The sequence below is a fragment of the Mandrillus leucophaeus genome, unplaced genomic scaffold, assembly GCF_000951045.1.
Source record: "Mandrillus leucophaeus isolate KB7577 unplaced genomic scaffold, Mleu.le_1.0 Scaffold23, whole genome shotgun sequence".
NCBI classification, from domain to species: domain Eukaryota; kingdom Metazoa; phylum Chordata; class Mammalia; order Primates; family Cercopithecidae; genus Mandrillus; species Mandrillus leucophaeus.
Window position 1 is genome coordinate 2699460 of NW_012102365.1, and position 14381 is coordinate 2713840.

At 39.6% G+C, this 14381-nt stretch overlaps 1 protein-coding gene across 5 annotated transcripts in view; it reads right to left on the bottom strand.

Annotated features, from left to right (window-relative positions):
• The window catches only part of EYA3 (EYA transcriptional coactivator and phosphatase 3), a 130010-nt gene that overhangs the window by 31115 nt on the left and 84514 nt on the right, over positions 1 to 14381 (bottom strand). For all 5 annotated transcript variants that reach the window (XM_011981716.1, XM_011981720.1, XM_011981719.1 and 2 more), the window contains 3 exons: positions 10796 to 10979; positions 8655 to 8794; positions 1963 to 2046 (listed from right to left, as the gene is read on the bottom strand). In XM_011981716.1, coding sequence (XP_011837106.1) covers positions 1963 to 2046; positions 8655 to 8794; positions 10796 to 10979 — 408 coding nt within the window. The remainder of the gene's footprint in view (positions 1 to 1962; positions 2047 to 8654; positions 8795 to 10795; positions 10980 to 14381) is intronic.

A 14381-nucleotide genomic window follows, 5' to 3' on the forward strand; every position in this document is an offset into this window, starting at 1 on the left:
TCGATCTCCTGACCTCGTGATCCAACTGCCTCGGCCTCCCAAAGTGCTGGGATTATAGGTGTGAGCCACTGCGCCTGGCCTGTATATTTTTATAATCAGTTTAGTTATATAGCTTATCAGCTTATGTCAGCATGCCAGACTAGACACTAAAAGCCTGCAGAAAATACGAACAGAGGCTGGGTATAGAAGCTCATGCCTATAATCACAGCACTTTGGGAGGCCGAGGCAGGAGAATCACTTGAGCCTCAGATTTCAAGATGAGACTGGACAACATAGCGAGATCCCATCTCTACAAAAATGAAACAAAATTAGCCAGGTATGGTGGCATGTGCCTGTAGTCCCAGATACCTGGGGGACTGAGACAGAAGGATTGCTTTAGCCCAGGAGATCGAAGCTGCAGTGAGCTGTGTTTGTGCCACTGTACTCCAGGTCTGCATGGCAGAGTGAGATACCATCTCAGGAGAAAAAAAAGAAAAAAAAACCCTCCTGGTCGGGCACAGTGGTTCACACCTGTAATCCTGGCACTTTGGAAGACCGAGGCAGGCAGATCACTTGAGGCTGGAGTTTGAGTCCAGCCTTGCCAACATGGTAAAACCCCATCTCTACTAAAAGTACAAAAATTAAGGCTGGGTGTGGTGGCTCACGGCTGTAATCCCAGCATTTTGAGAGACCGAAGTGGGCGGATCACGAGGTCAGGAGATTGAGACCATCCTGGCTAACACAGTGAAACCCCATCTCTACTAAAAATACAAAAAAAAAAAATTAGCTGGGCATGGTGGTGGGTACCTGTAGTCCCAGCTACTCGGGAGGCTGAGGCAGGAGAATGGTGTGAACCCAGGACGCGGAGCTTGCAGTGAGCCGAGATCGCGCCATTGCACTTCAGCCCAGGTGACAGAGCGAGACTGCGTCTCAAAAAACAAAACAAAACAAAGCAAACAAAAAAACCCCAAAAATTGGCCAGGCATGGCAGCAGGCGCCTGTAACCCAAGCTACGTGGGATGCTGAGGGAGGAGAATTATTTGAACCCAAGAGGCAGAGGTTGCAGTGAGCAGAGATCATGCCACTGTACTCCAGCCTGGGTGACAAGAGCAAGACTCTGTCTCAAAAACAAAAAACAAAAACAAAACAAACAAAAAAACACACCTCCTAACAAAAACATTAGTAACAATATGAAATAACTGGAAGTAATAGGACAGGCAAAGGAGGCAGATATTTTTATTTTTAGAGATGGGGTCTTATTAAGTTGCCCAAGCTGGATTCGAACTCCTAGGCTCAAGGAGTCTTCTCACCTCAGCCTCCTCAGTAGTTGAGACTACAGATGCATGCCACTGCACCTGGCTGGGGGGCAGATATTTGTATAAAGTTTATTCATAGAAACTGAAAAACATAAGCTTGGAGGTATTTAGTATAGAAATACACAGCCTAATAGTCTCAAAACAGCCCATCCTTCTGTTAAAACTCGTATGTACACTGAAGATATAACAGGTTTTGTTTGGTGTATTTAGTTTAAAAAGGGATGTAATCTATTTTAGAAAGATATTTTATCTATATATTTTACTTATATATATCTGGCATATATTTAGCTAAATAAAATGCTCAATTTGGGCTGTTAAAAGTGTGTTAAGGAATAAGACATCAGTCTCTGGAATTTATTAATGTAATCTTGAGACTCTGCTCTGTTTTGAGCCTCATTTCTATACTTTAATCTTTACAAAATGCCATTCTCCTACAACTTCAGCTTTCAGCACTGGTTCTAGTAGTTTCTAGCTTTACCATCAATTCTGCCTAACCATGTAGCCTGCCTAATACAAGCTATTTGCAAGCCATTTGTTGAAGTTTTACATGGAAAGTAAAAAGCCAGCCAACAGGGGTAGCAGAGAAATAATTTCAGTTATGTGTCAGAAGAGGGACTGATTATATAGTCAGAAGAGAGACAGTTACAACAAAGAAGACTCAAATTACCTTTCCATATTTCTGGGCATAGGATCCAGTAAGAAGTGAGTGGAAGATGATGATGGTTTCATCCAAGTCCCATAGAAATACCCGCTGAGGAAAGAAAATATGAAAAAGAGTATATTTTCCAATTACAACAGAATGAAACTAGAAATCAATAACAGAAAGAAAACTGGGAAATTCACAAATATGTAGGAATTAAACAATACAATCCTAAACAACCAATGGGTCAAAGAAGAAATCATAAGTGAAATTAGAATATACCTTGAGGTGAATGAAAACAGAAATAAAACATTAAATTCATGGAATACAGTGAAAGCAGTACTATGAGGAAAAATTATAGCTTATTTTATATATACGAATATATTATACATATATGTATTTTATATATACATTAAAAAAGATAAATGATCTCAAATCTATGGCCTAACTGCATATCTTAAGGAACTAGAAAAAGAGCAAAATAAACATAAAGCTAGCAGTAGGAAGGAAATAACAATGGTTAGAGCAGAGATAAATAAAAGAGAGACTATAAAAACAACAGAGAAAAATCAATGAATCAAAAAGTTGGTTCTTTGAAAATGTAAAATTCACCACCTTTAGCTAAATTGACTAAGGGGAAAAAAAAAGAGAAGATTCAAATGACTAAAATCAGAAATGAAAGTGGGGACATCACTACCAGTTTCACAGAAATAAGGATTACAAGAGAATACTATGAACAATTGTATACCAAAAGATTGGGAAACTCAGGTGAAATGGTCAAATTCCTAGAAATACATAGCATGAAGTATCAAAACTGTCTCAAGAAGGAATACAAAATCTGGTAAGAGCTGTAACTAGTAAGAAGATTGAATGCATAATTAAAAACATCCCAACAAAGAAAAGTCCAGGACAAGATGGTTTTAATGGTGAGTTCTTCTAAACATTTAAAGAATTAACACGAATCCTCCTTAAACTCTTACAAAAAATGGAAGAGGAGGGAATACTTCCTGACTAATGCAATGAGACTGGCATTATCCTGATACCAAAGTCACACTAAAGCACTGTAAGAAAACTATAGACCAACATCTCTTGTGAAAATCAATATAAAAATACTCAACAGGCCAGGCACAGTGGCTCACACCTGTAACCTTAGCACTGTGAGAGGCTGAAGTAGGCAGATCACTTGAGCCCAGGAGTTTGAGACCAGCCTGGGCAACATGGCAAAACACCATCTCTACAAAAAACACAAAAATTACCCAGTTCTGGTGGTGCATGCCAGTAGTCCCAGCTACTTGGGAAGCTGAGGCGGGAGGATCACTTGGGCATGGGAAGTCAAGGATACAGTGTGCAGGGATCACACCAATGCATTCCAGTCTGGGCAATAAAGTGAGACTCTGTCTCAAAAAAAAAAAAACAAAACCCAAAAACCAAAAAAAACCCCCAAAAACCACACATCTACAAAACTAAACAAAATAGAGGTAAACCAAATTCAGCAGCATATTAAAAGAATTAAACATCATGGCCGGGCATGGTGGCTCATGCCTATAATTCCAGCACTTTGTGAGGCTGAGGCAGGCGGATCACCTGAGGTCAGGAGTTTGAGACCAGCCAACATGGTGAAACCTTGTCTCTGCTTAAAATAAAAAAATTAGCCAGGTGTGGTGGTACACACGTGTAGTCTCAGCTACTTGGGAGGCTGAGGCAGGGAGGCTGAGGTAGGAGAATCACTTGAACCCAGGAGGCAGAGGTTGTACTGAGCCGAGATTGTGCCACTGCACTCCAGCGTGGGCAACAGAGTGAGGTTCTGTCTCAGAAAAAGAAAAAAGAATTAAACATCATAACCAAGTGAGATTAGTTCCCAGAACATAAGGATGTAAGGATAGTTCACTCAACATAAAAAATTAATTAGAAGTGCAAAAGGCTTATTGGAAAAAAAATTACACAAAGTAATGCATCACATTAATAGAACAGAGGGGAAAAAAGCTACATGATAATCTCAACTGACGGAGAAAATGCATTTAACAACATTCAACACCCTTTCTATTCCTAGCTTGAGTATTTTTTCAATCAACTAGGGATAGAAGTGAATGTTATCAATATGATAAAGGCCCTACATAAAAAATCCATAACCGGCTGGGCATGCTGGCTCACTCCTGTAATCCCAGCATTTTGAGAGACCGAAGTGGGCAGATCATAAGGTGAGGAGATCAAGACCATCCTGGCTAATATGGTGAAACCCTCTCTCTACTAAAAATACAAAAAATTAACCGTGTGTGGTGGCACGTGCCTGTAATCCCAGCTACTCGGGAGGTCGAGGCAGGAGAATTGCTAGAACCTGGGAGGCAGAGGTTGCAGTGAGCTGAGATCACGCCACTGCACTCCAGACTGGGCAATAGAGCGACTCCGTCTCCAAAAAAAAAAAAGGTCCATATATAGTATCATACCTAGTGGTGAAAGACTGAAAGTTTTACTCCTGAGATCAAGAATAAGACAAGGATGTCTGGTTTTACCACTTCTATTCTTCTATTCAACATAGTACTGGAAGTTCTCGCCACAGAGATTTGGCAAGAAAGGGGAAAAAGACATCCAATTTGGAAAGGAAGAAGCAAAATTATCTCTCTTTGCTGATGACATAATCTTTTTTTCTTTTTTTGAGAAAGAGTGTCGCTCTGTCACCCAGGCTGAAGTGTAGTGGTGCAATCTGGGCTCACTGCAACCTCCACCTCCTAGGTTAAAGCGATTCTCCTGCCTCAGCCTCCCAAGTAGCTGGGATTACAGGTGTGCACCACCAGGCCGGGCTAATTTTTTTTTTATTTTTGTACTTTCAGTAGGGACAGGGTTTTGCCATGTTGACCAGGCTGGTCTCAAATTCCTGACCTCAGGTGATCTGCCCACAAAGTGCTGGGATTACAGGCGTGAGCCACCACGCCTGGCTGGCTGACATAATCTTATATGTAGAAAACCTTAAATAACTCAGAGAAAATTGTTAAAGCTAATAAATAAATGCAGAAATCAGCTGTATTTCTTTATCCCCCCCGCCCCCACAAGACAAGAGTCTTGCTCTGTTGCCCAGGCGGGAGTGCAGCGGCACGATCTCGGCTCACTGCAACCTCTGCCTCCCAGGTTGAAGCAATTCTCTTGTCTCAGCCTCCCGAGTAGCTGGGGTTACAGGCGCCTGCCACCATGCCCAACTAATTTTTGTGTTTTTACTAGAGACAGGGTTTCACCATGTTGGTCAGGCCAGTCTTGAACTCCTGACCTTGTGATCCACCCACCTCAGCCTCCCAAAGTGCTGGGATTACAGATTGCGCCACTGCGCCTGGCTAATCAGCTGTATTTCCATATACTTGCAATGAATAATTTGAAAAGTAAATTTAAAAACCAATTCCATTTGTGATAGCATCAAAAATAAAATACTTAGGAATAAATTTAGCCAAGGAGGCAAAAGACACATACACTGAAAACTATAAAAGATTGCTGAGGAAAATTAAAGAAGACATAGCTAAATAAATGGAAAGACATTCATGTTCACGGATTAGAAGACTTAATATTGTAAAGATGACACTACTACCCAAACCAATCTACAAATTCAATGCAATCCCTACCAAAATCCCAATAGTAGTTTTTAAAAATATAGAAAATTGCATTCTAAAATTCTTACGAAATCTAACCCCAAATAGCCAAAACTGTTTTGAAATAGAACAAAGTTGAAGGATTCACACTTTCTGATTTCAAAACTTACAGTAACCAAAACAGTGTGGTACTAGCGTAAGGACAGACATAGAGACAAATGGAATAAACTGAGAGTCTAGAAATGAAGCCTGAAAAATATGATCAATTTTTCTTTTTTTAGTTTAGTTTTTTTACTTTCTTTTAGTATTTAACCCACAGCCAACATCATAAGTTAATTTTTAATAGGATGCCAAAACCATTCAATAAGGAACGTCGTTTCAACAAACAGTGCTGGGAAAACTGGATATCCACATGCAAAATAATAAAGTTAGACCATTATCTTACACCATATACAAAATTAACTCAAAATGGAGAACTTAAATTTAAGAGCTAAACGACGAAAATCTCAGAAAAAATACATAAATCTCCATAACTTTGTATTAAGTATTACACTAAGAAAAACAAAACAAAAAAGAAGTATTAGACCAAAAGCACAGCAATAATAGAAATCAGATTTCCTAAACATTAAAAATTTTTGTGCTTCAAAGGACAGTACTGAGAGTGAAAAGATGACCTACAGAATGGGAGAAAATATTTGAAGATTATATATCTGATTAATATAAGGGATTAATAATCTAGAATATTCTAGAATATTAATATAGAATATATAAAGAACTCCTACAACTCAACAGTGAAAAACCAAACAACCCAGTTTAAAACTGGGCAAAGGGCAGGGCGCAGTGGCTCATGCCTGTAATCCCAGCACTTTGGGAGAAAAGGATATATTTTCTGTGATTCCACTTATATGAGATACCTATATCCTGAGGTCAGGAGTTCAAGACCAGCCTGGCCAACATGGTGAAACCCCATCTCTACTAAAAATATAAAAATTAACCAGGCGTGGTGGCATGCGCCTGTAATCCCAGCTACTTGGGAGGCTGAGGCACAAGAATCGCTTGAACCTGGGAGGCAGAGGTTGCAGTGAGCCAAGATCGTGCCACTGCACTAGAGAAATGCAAATTAAAGCCACAATAAGATACCACTTCACATCCATTAGAATAGCTATTATCAAAAAAATGGGAAATAATGAATGTTGGTGAGGATGTGAACAGACTAGAACCTTTATGTATCACTGGTGAGAGTATAGAACCGTGCAGCCACAATGGAAAATAGTTTGGTGGTTTCTCAAAAAGTGGAGCACAGAATTACAACAGCATTCAGCAATTCCACCTCTACATATACACCAAAAAGAACTGATAAGATGCACTCAGACAGATAATTGTACACCAATGGTCAAAGAAGCATTACAATAGCACAAAGGTGAAAAACCCCAAGTGTCCATCAACAGATGAATGGATAAACAAAATGTTGTATACACATATAATAAAATATTCAGACATAAAAAGGAATGAAATTCTGATACGTGCTACAACATGGATGAACCTTAAAAACATTATGGTAGGCAGGGCGTGGTGGCTCACACCTGTAATCCCAGGACTTTGGGAGGCCAACGCGGGCGGATCATGAGGTCAGCAGTTTGAGACCAGACTGACCAACATGGTGAAACCCTGTCTCTACTAAAAACACAAAAATTATCCAGGCGTGGTGGTGTGCACCTATAATCCCAGCTACTCTGGAGGCTGAGGCAGGAGAATCACTTGAACCTGGGAGGCAGAGGTTGCAGTAAGCCGAGATCGTGCCACTGCACTCCAGCCTGGGCGACAGAGCGAGACTCCATCCCAAAAACAAACAAACAAACAAACAAACAAAGCCATTATGGTAAATGAAATAAGTCTGACACAAAAGGATACATTTTCTATGATTCCATTCGTATGAGATATCTAGAATAGGCAGTCACAGACAGAAAGTAGAACAGAGGTTACCAGAGGTTAGAAGAAGGGGAGAATGGGGAGGTATTGCTTAACGGGCACAGAGTTTTCATTTGGAATCATAAAAAAGTTCTAGAAATACACAGTGGTGATGGTTATACAATATTGTGAATGTATAATGACACTAAACTGTATACTTAAAAACAGCTAAAATGGTAAATTTTATGTATATTTTAGACAATTAAAAAATGAGTTCTCAGTTTTTCCTAAGAAATATATCAGAAATTTACTTTCTTCTTCACTCCAAACCTCTGAAAAAAAGAGAAAGAGAGGCTTCAAATACAGCCTCAGTTCACCTATGTCTTAAGAGCATTTATCAATGGATTCATAGTTAAATATATATTTTCCCCTCATTAAATAATAGCACTATAGAAAAACTGAAAACAGAAAACAAAAATACAAAACTTCACTATTTTTAGCACTCTGCATGACCTTTATGTCTTTAATGATGAAGTCAAATGTATGTCCATAATAAACTCATATAGCACTTACACTACAGAATAAATCAGTGCTAGTCTCATTAATAAGTTACCAGATCTGTGTGTGTCTTACAGAAACTTGGCTAAAAGCACTCTAGTCCTTTCCTTTTAAATTTCTTTTCTTTTCTCGTTTCTTTCTGAGACAGAGTCTCATTCTGTTGCCCTGGTTGGAGTGCAGAGGCCCGATCATAGCTCACTGCAGCTTCAACCTGCCAGACTCAAGTGATCCTCCCATCTCAGCCTCCCAAGCAGGTGGGACTACGGGTGTGCAGCTAATTTTTGTTAATATATATTTTTAGAGATGGGGGGTCTCACTATGTTGCCTAGGCTGATATCAAGCGATCCTCCTGCCTCGGCCTCCCAAAGTGCTGGGATTACAGGTGTGAGCCACCGCACCTGACCCTTTTGCAATATTAGATAGAGAACAGTATGACATGACTTGTAATTCCCTCTGCTTTCTGAATATGATGAATTATTTCTGTTCTCTTCTGGAATATACAGAATAATTTGTTCTTTTTGCATTTTTCTTTTTACATGGCCAATTCAGTTTATTTTGCTCAGGAATTAAAGGGCACATAACATAGTCTACATTATCTCTGTGAGCTTCAAAAACATTTTTGATAAACTTAAGAAGTGAGAAAAAACAAAGTAGGTAACTCAAATGGGTTTCTTCTCATACTTCTAATTCACTGTCTTGGGAAGAAGTGGCATCAGCTTTCCTCTTGCCCCGGTTCTTGCTAGTCATGTTTTTCCTGGACTGATCATCAGCATCTTTATTTGGTGTAGTCTGGGACAAAGATGGGCTTGTAGAAGGGTCTCCTGGAAAGAAAAAGTGAGACATATGCTGTCAGGAGTCATAGGCTATAAGAATCAGGGTAGGAAGAGGGTTAGCGGACTCTCTGCCCTTGTGAGTCATAATGCAGGGATAAAGGTTGGAAAGCTAAACCTTATGTAAGCAATTAGGAAGTGTACATCTAGGCACTGAGCATCAGCGTTGGCTAACATCAGAAAAATTATAACCAGACTTTATATCCTTACCCCACGATGGAAGAAAATATCAATGAAGTAGTTTTGTCAAGAAAAAGCTGAACCTGAATCTTCATGGTCAAACTTGTAGATCAGAGTTTCTCAACTTGGCACAACTGACATTTTGGATCAGATGATTATTTGTTGTGGGGGGGTGTCTTGTATATTATAGGATGTTTGGTTAAGCAGTATCCTTAGCATCTACCCACTAGATGCCAGAAGCACCCCCCCACCTAGCGTAACAACCAAAAATGTTTCCATACATTGCTAACAGTTGAAAACAACTGTTTATTCACCAATTTAAAATAAAATACAGAAGGCAGCAGGACATGTTAAACCACCTTATGAGGATATAACTGTCAAAATTCAGACTGGGAAATGGTATAGGATCAACACCCCAGTTTCTTCAACAAACAAACTACAAGGGGGAGAAAAAGAGATGGGAGGATTTATAGGTTAAAATAGAGATGAAACACAAAATACCCATAACCACCAATCACAATTTATGGACCTTATTTGGATCCTAATTTCCCCCCCTCAAATTTTCTATTTATTTATTATTTCTATTTACTAATGAGATAAAAACTGTATATGCTTTATGTTGTTTTGAAATATGTATACATTGTGGAATGGCTTGGATCCTACTTTAAGCAAAAAGAGAAACAAAACTCGTAACATTTATGAGAAAGCTGGAAATACAAATACATTTTGGTACTTGATAATAAAAAATTAAGATATTATTAGTATTGAACTTTCAAAGATGGGATAATGCCATTGTGGTTATGTTAACGAGTACCATACTTATTGTTTAGAGAACAATGCCTGGAATCTGGGGAGGGAACTAGATGATGTATACCTGAAACAAAATTGTCTATAAGTTGATATGTTGAAGATGAATGATGGATGTAAGTGTTCACCACACTAGCCTTGCAACTTTTCTCTCTGTTTGAAATTCTCCATTATTCAAAAGTTAAAATTGTTAAAATAACAAAGATATTTAGAAAAATGACTTTAAAACCTTAGTTTTTAATCAACACTGGTAATTATTTCAAATTTATGTAAGTTTGAAGTAGCGACCATTTGTATGTCCACTTATTAGACTGGTAGGGTGAACAGCACAGAAAACTGTTCACTTGTTATATAGCACTGTTTCTAAACATGCATTAGTGCCAATGATAAACAGTGCTTTCCTTGAACCACATGATGTGAAAGCCAACTACCAAATTTTCATTAAATATAAAGTATGTATACATATGTTTATTAAATGTGTGTCTAAGCTTTTATGTCAAAGGTTTTTAAGTTGGACATTGTAATTCATTGATGCATTTCAGAGCTGTGAACCTCCTGAAATTGTAGGTTAAATTGTATGTCTTTCTCTGAGGGAAAAGGACCTGCTTTCTTCAGAATCTTAAAGGGATCCAGGACATAGAAAGAACTATGGCTCCGAGGCCTTAGCAGCAGTTCAAAACCTGCACAAGACTAAAACTGGAGTCCTCCAACTTTTACAAAATATTACAACATGCTGAAGCTCCCTGTGACAAGTGCGTTAAAGCTACAGGGAGGGCAGAGTAAGAGTTAGAAACAGTCTTTTAGTTCTTGATACTTTTCTGTTCTGTTCTCAGCATCAGGTATACATTAAACCTACCAACGACTCATAGTCTGCTTCCAATACTCCTCGCCTGAGAGGGAAAGCCAACAGACCTAAGCCAGAACAAAATCATCCTTACCATTGCCTAAAAACACCTGTTGAATGAAGTGACCTTAAGCCAAATTTTTCAGAGCTGCAGTGCTTACCAGAGGAAAGTCTCTGTGCTGCAGGTGCAGGTACCATGACACTAGGCTTCTCCGACTGGTATGTGGTCGCTGCTAATGTGGTGCTCTCTGCATCAGTGTTAGTCTGACCCGTGACTCCAAAGCTGGAGCTGGGGTAGCAGGCCTGGTACTGATTCTGACCAAGGATAGTATAGGTGGGATAATCCTGCAGGCCAAAGGAAATAAGAAAACAAGACTCTTAGAGCATACATTAATCTCAACACAAGAGGTTTTCTTCTCCCTCTTTCTTATTCATAATTATTTTCCTAAAACATTAACTTGACTTCTCATCTACCTATCTAACAGTCTCCAATCTAAATTGATGATTTTCAAAATGCATTCTGTAGAAACCTAAGAGTCAAGAGATGTCCCAGGAGCAGGCTTGGAATGAGGAGAATGCTGAGAGGGAAGGTCCTCTTTACTCTCATAAACATACACACAGTGTCCCTTTTTCTACTCTAACAGCCTCTTCCCCCAATTTTATGTACCACATTTCTGCACAGAATTTGAGGGAAAGATTCTACTCTAAGGTTTACAAACTGTTGCACTAGATAATAGCACTTCTAAGGACAACAAAACAAAACTTAAACTTAAGCAAACAAAAAAAGCACATCTCCTACATTAAAGTGTCTTAATTTAAAAACTGATTATCAGCTGGGTGCAGTGGCTCATGCCTGTAATCCTAGCACTTTGGAAGGCCGAGGTGAGTGGATCACTTGAGGTCAGGGGTTCAAGACCAGCCTGGCCAACATGGTGAAACCCTGTCTCTACTAAAAACACAAAAATTAGTCAGGCGTGGTGGCACATGCCTGAAATCCCAGCTACTTGGGAGGCTAAGGCACGAGAATCGCTTGAACCTGGAAAGCGGACACTGCAGTGAGCTGAGATTGCACCACTGCACTCCAGCCTGGGTGACAGAGTGAGACCCTGTCTCAAAACAAAATGAACAAAAAACAATCTGATTATCTACCTAAAACAATCAGGTTTTCTTTAAAAATAGTTTCCTGGCTGGGCACGGTGGCTCACGCCTATAATCCCAGCACTTCGGGAGGACGAGGTGGGAGGATCTCATGAGCTCAGGAGTTCGAGACCAGCCTGGCCAAAATAGTGAGCCCTTCTCTCTACTAAAAATACAAAAACATAAAAAAAAAAAAAAAAAAAATCCAGGCATGGTGATGCACACCTGTGGTCTCAGCTATTTGGGAGGCTGAGATGGGAGGATCTCATGAGCTCAGGAGTTCGAGACCAGCCTAGCCAAAATACTGAGACCTTCTTTCTACTAAAAATACAAAAACATTAAAAAAATAAAAAAAATCCAGGCATGATGATGCACACGTGTGGTCTCAGCTATTTGGGAGCATGAGATGGGAGGATCACTTGAGCCCAGGGGGCCAAAAGTTGCAATGAGCCAAGATCGCGCCACTGCACTCCAGCCTAGGTGACACACTGTTTCAGGAAAAAAAAAAAAAAAAGGCCAGGCACAGTGGCTCACGCCTGTAACTCCAGTACTTTTGGGAGGCTGAGGCAGGCAGATCACATGAGGTCAGGAGTTTGAGACCAGCCTGACCAACATGGCGAAACCCAGCCTCTACTAAAAATATAAAAATAAGCCAGGCATGGTGGCATGTGCCTGTAGTCCCAGCTACTAGGGAAGATGAGGCACGAGAATCGCTTGAACCTGGGAGACAAGAGGTTGCAGTGAGCTGAGATCATGCCACTGCATTCCAGATTGGGCAACAGAGCAAGACTCTGTCTCAAAAAAAAAAAAAAAAGTTTTCTTAAAATATTGGGATAAAACTTTTGGTTTCATAGGCACATATATGGCAAAACTTTCTAAACTGTACAATTTAAATCTGTGTAGTTTGCTGTATGTCAACTACTCCCTAATAAAGCTATAAAAAAACTGGGTATGACAGCTCAAATACACACCTAATCCATTGACACTGATATTGGTGGCAAGTAAGAAAAAGCTAACTGATCAGATAAATTATTTCTAATTAGTCACTGGGTATCTCTACTTATAAACCAAATATAATTCTATGTATGTGTGTATTTGTGCATGGGCAGAAGAAGGAAATATTAAAGAAAAGAGTAAGTCACACTAGCAGAACTCAAGGGAGTTAAAAATCTAGCAGGAGAGAAGACAGACAACAAAATGTCAATAAAATATATCTCAAATGATTGAAATACAGAACAGACAACTATCACTGTAGAGTGTGATGGTGAAGAAGCTTTCTGAGATTAATAGGCAGAGGAAGTAAGAACATGAATAGGCTCTGAAGAGATTTTATTCAGAGACAACAGATGCCGAGTCTGGTTGAAACAAAGGACCTCTGTAGGCCTGAATGATTGGTAAAGTAATGAGACTTGGATTCTTCAGGCAATAGTATATAGCTTGTAGGCTAGGGAATAGGGAATGGGGACTCTCAAATTCAAACCAACAAATAAAAACACGGAAAGAAGGAGAAAAGAAGGTGAACCCAGGAGGCGGAGCCTGCGGTGAGCAGAGATTGCGCAACTGTACTCCGGCCTGGGCCACAGAGCGAGACTCTGTCTCAAAACAAACAAACAAACAAACAAAACACATGAAAAGATTCTGAGCAGGTCAGTAACATGATAAAAAGTAGAATTTAGAAAAAATTAATGAGAGTATTTTAGAGAATGAACAGGCACAAGGGGGAAAAAAACTGGAAATAAAATGAGCAATTAACCATGGTAATTCAGGATTAAAGGGGAAAATACCAAAACATGGGAGATGACAGCAAAAAGGAAAAGAAATTCTTCTCAAAGATTCTGAGAAATGACCAGACTGGGTAAGGTTGTAAGAAAAATAATGGAAGATATCTTGTCTGGTTTTAGGCCTATGTTTGTTAAGAAAAACATAGTATCACTGACGAGAATTAAGAAGTCAGGGAAAAGTGGTTTTACTTCTGGAAGACAAAGAGACATAAAAAGGGCTGCAATAAAAGTCTGATTTTAGATACGTTGAATTTAGGGAAACAGCAAGACATTAAAGAAAAAAATGTCAATCAGTTGGAAGCCTGTAAATATCATGAGGGAGGATTAGAATCTTCGGCAACAGTAAATGGACATTACGTGGTTAAACATTCCTGTGAATGAAGTAATTAACACGTGGAAAAACTAAATAGAGACTGTCCAGGTTCAAAGACAGGGTCAAAAAGAGGAGCTACGAGAGGGAAAGAGACAGTCCTTAGAAAAATACCAGGTACACAGGTGGGAACTCAATAAATATTTGTGGACTAAAAGAAAAAACAGGGCTGGCCGCAGTGGCTCACACCTGTAATCCCAGCACTTTGGGAGGCTGAGGTGGGCAGATCTCTCTAAGTCAGGAGTTTGAAACCAACCTGGCCAACATGTGAAACCTCATCTCTACTAAAACCACAAAAATTAGCTGGGCATGATGGCACATGACTATAGTCCCAGCTACTTAGGAAGCTGAGGCAGGAGAATCACGTGAACCTGAGAGGTGGAGGTTGCAGTGAGCCAAGATCGCACCACTGTACTCCAGTCTGGGCGACAGAGTGAGTGAGACTCCATCTCAAAAAAA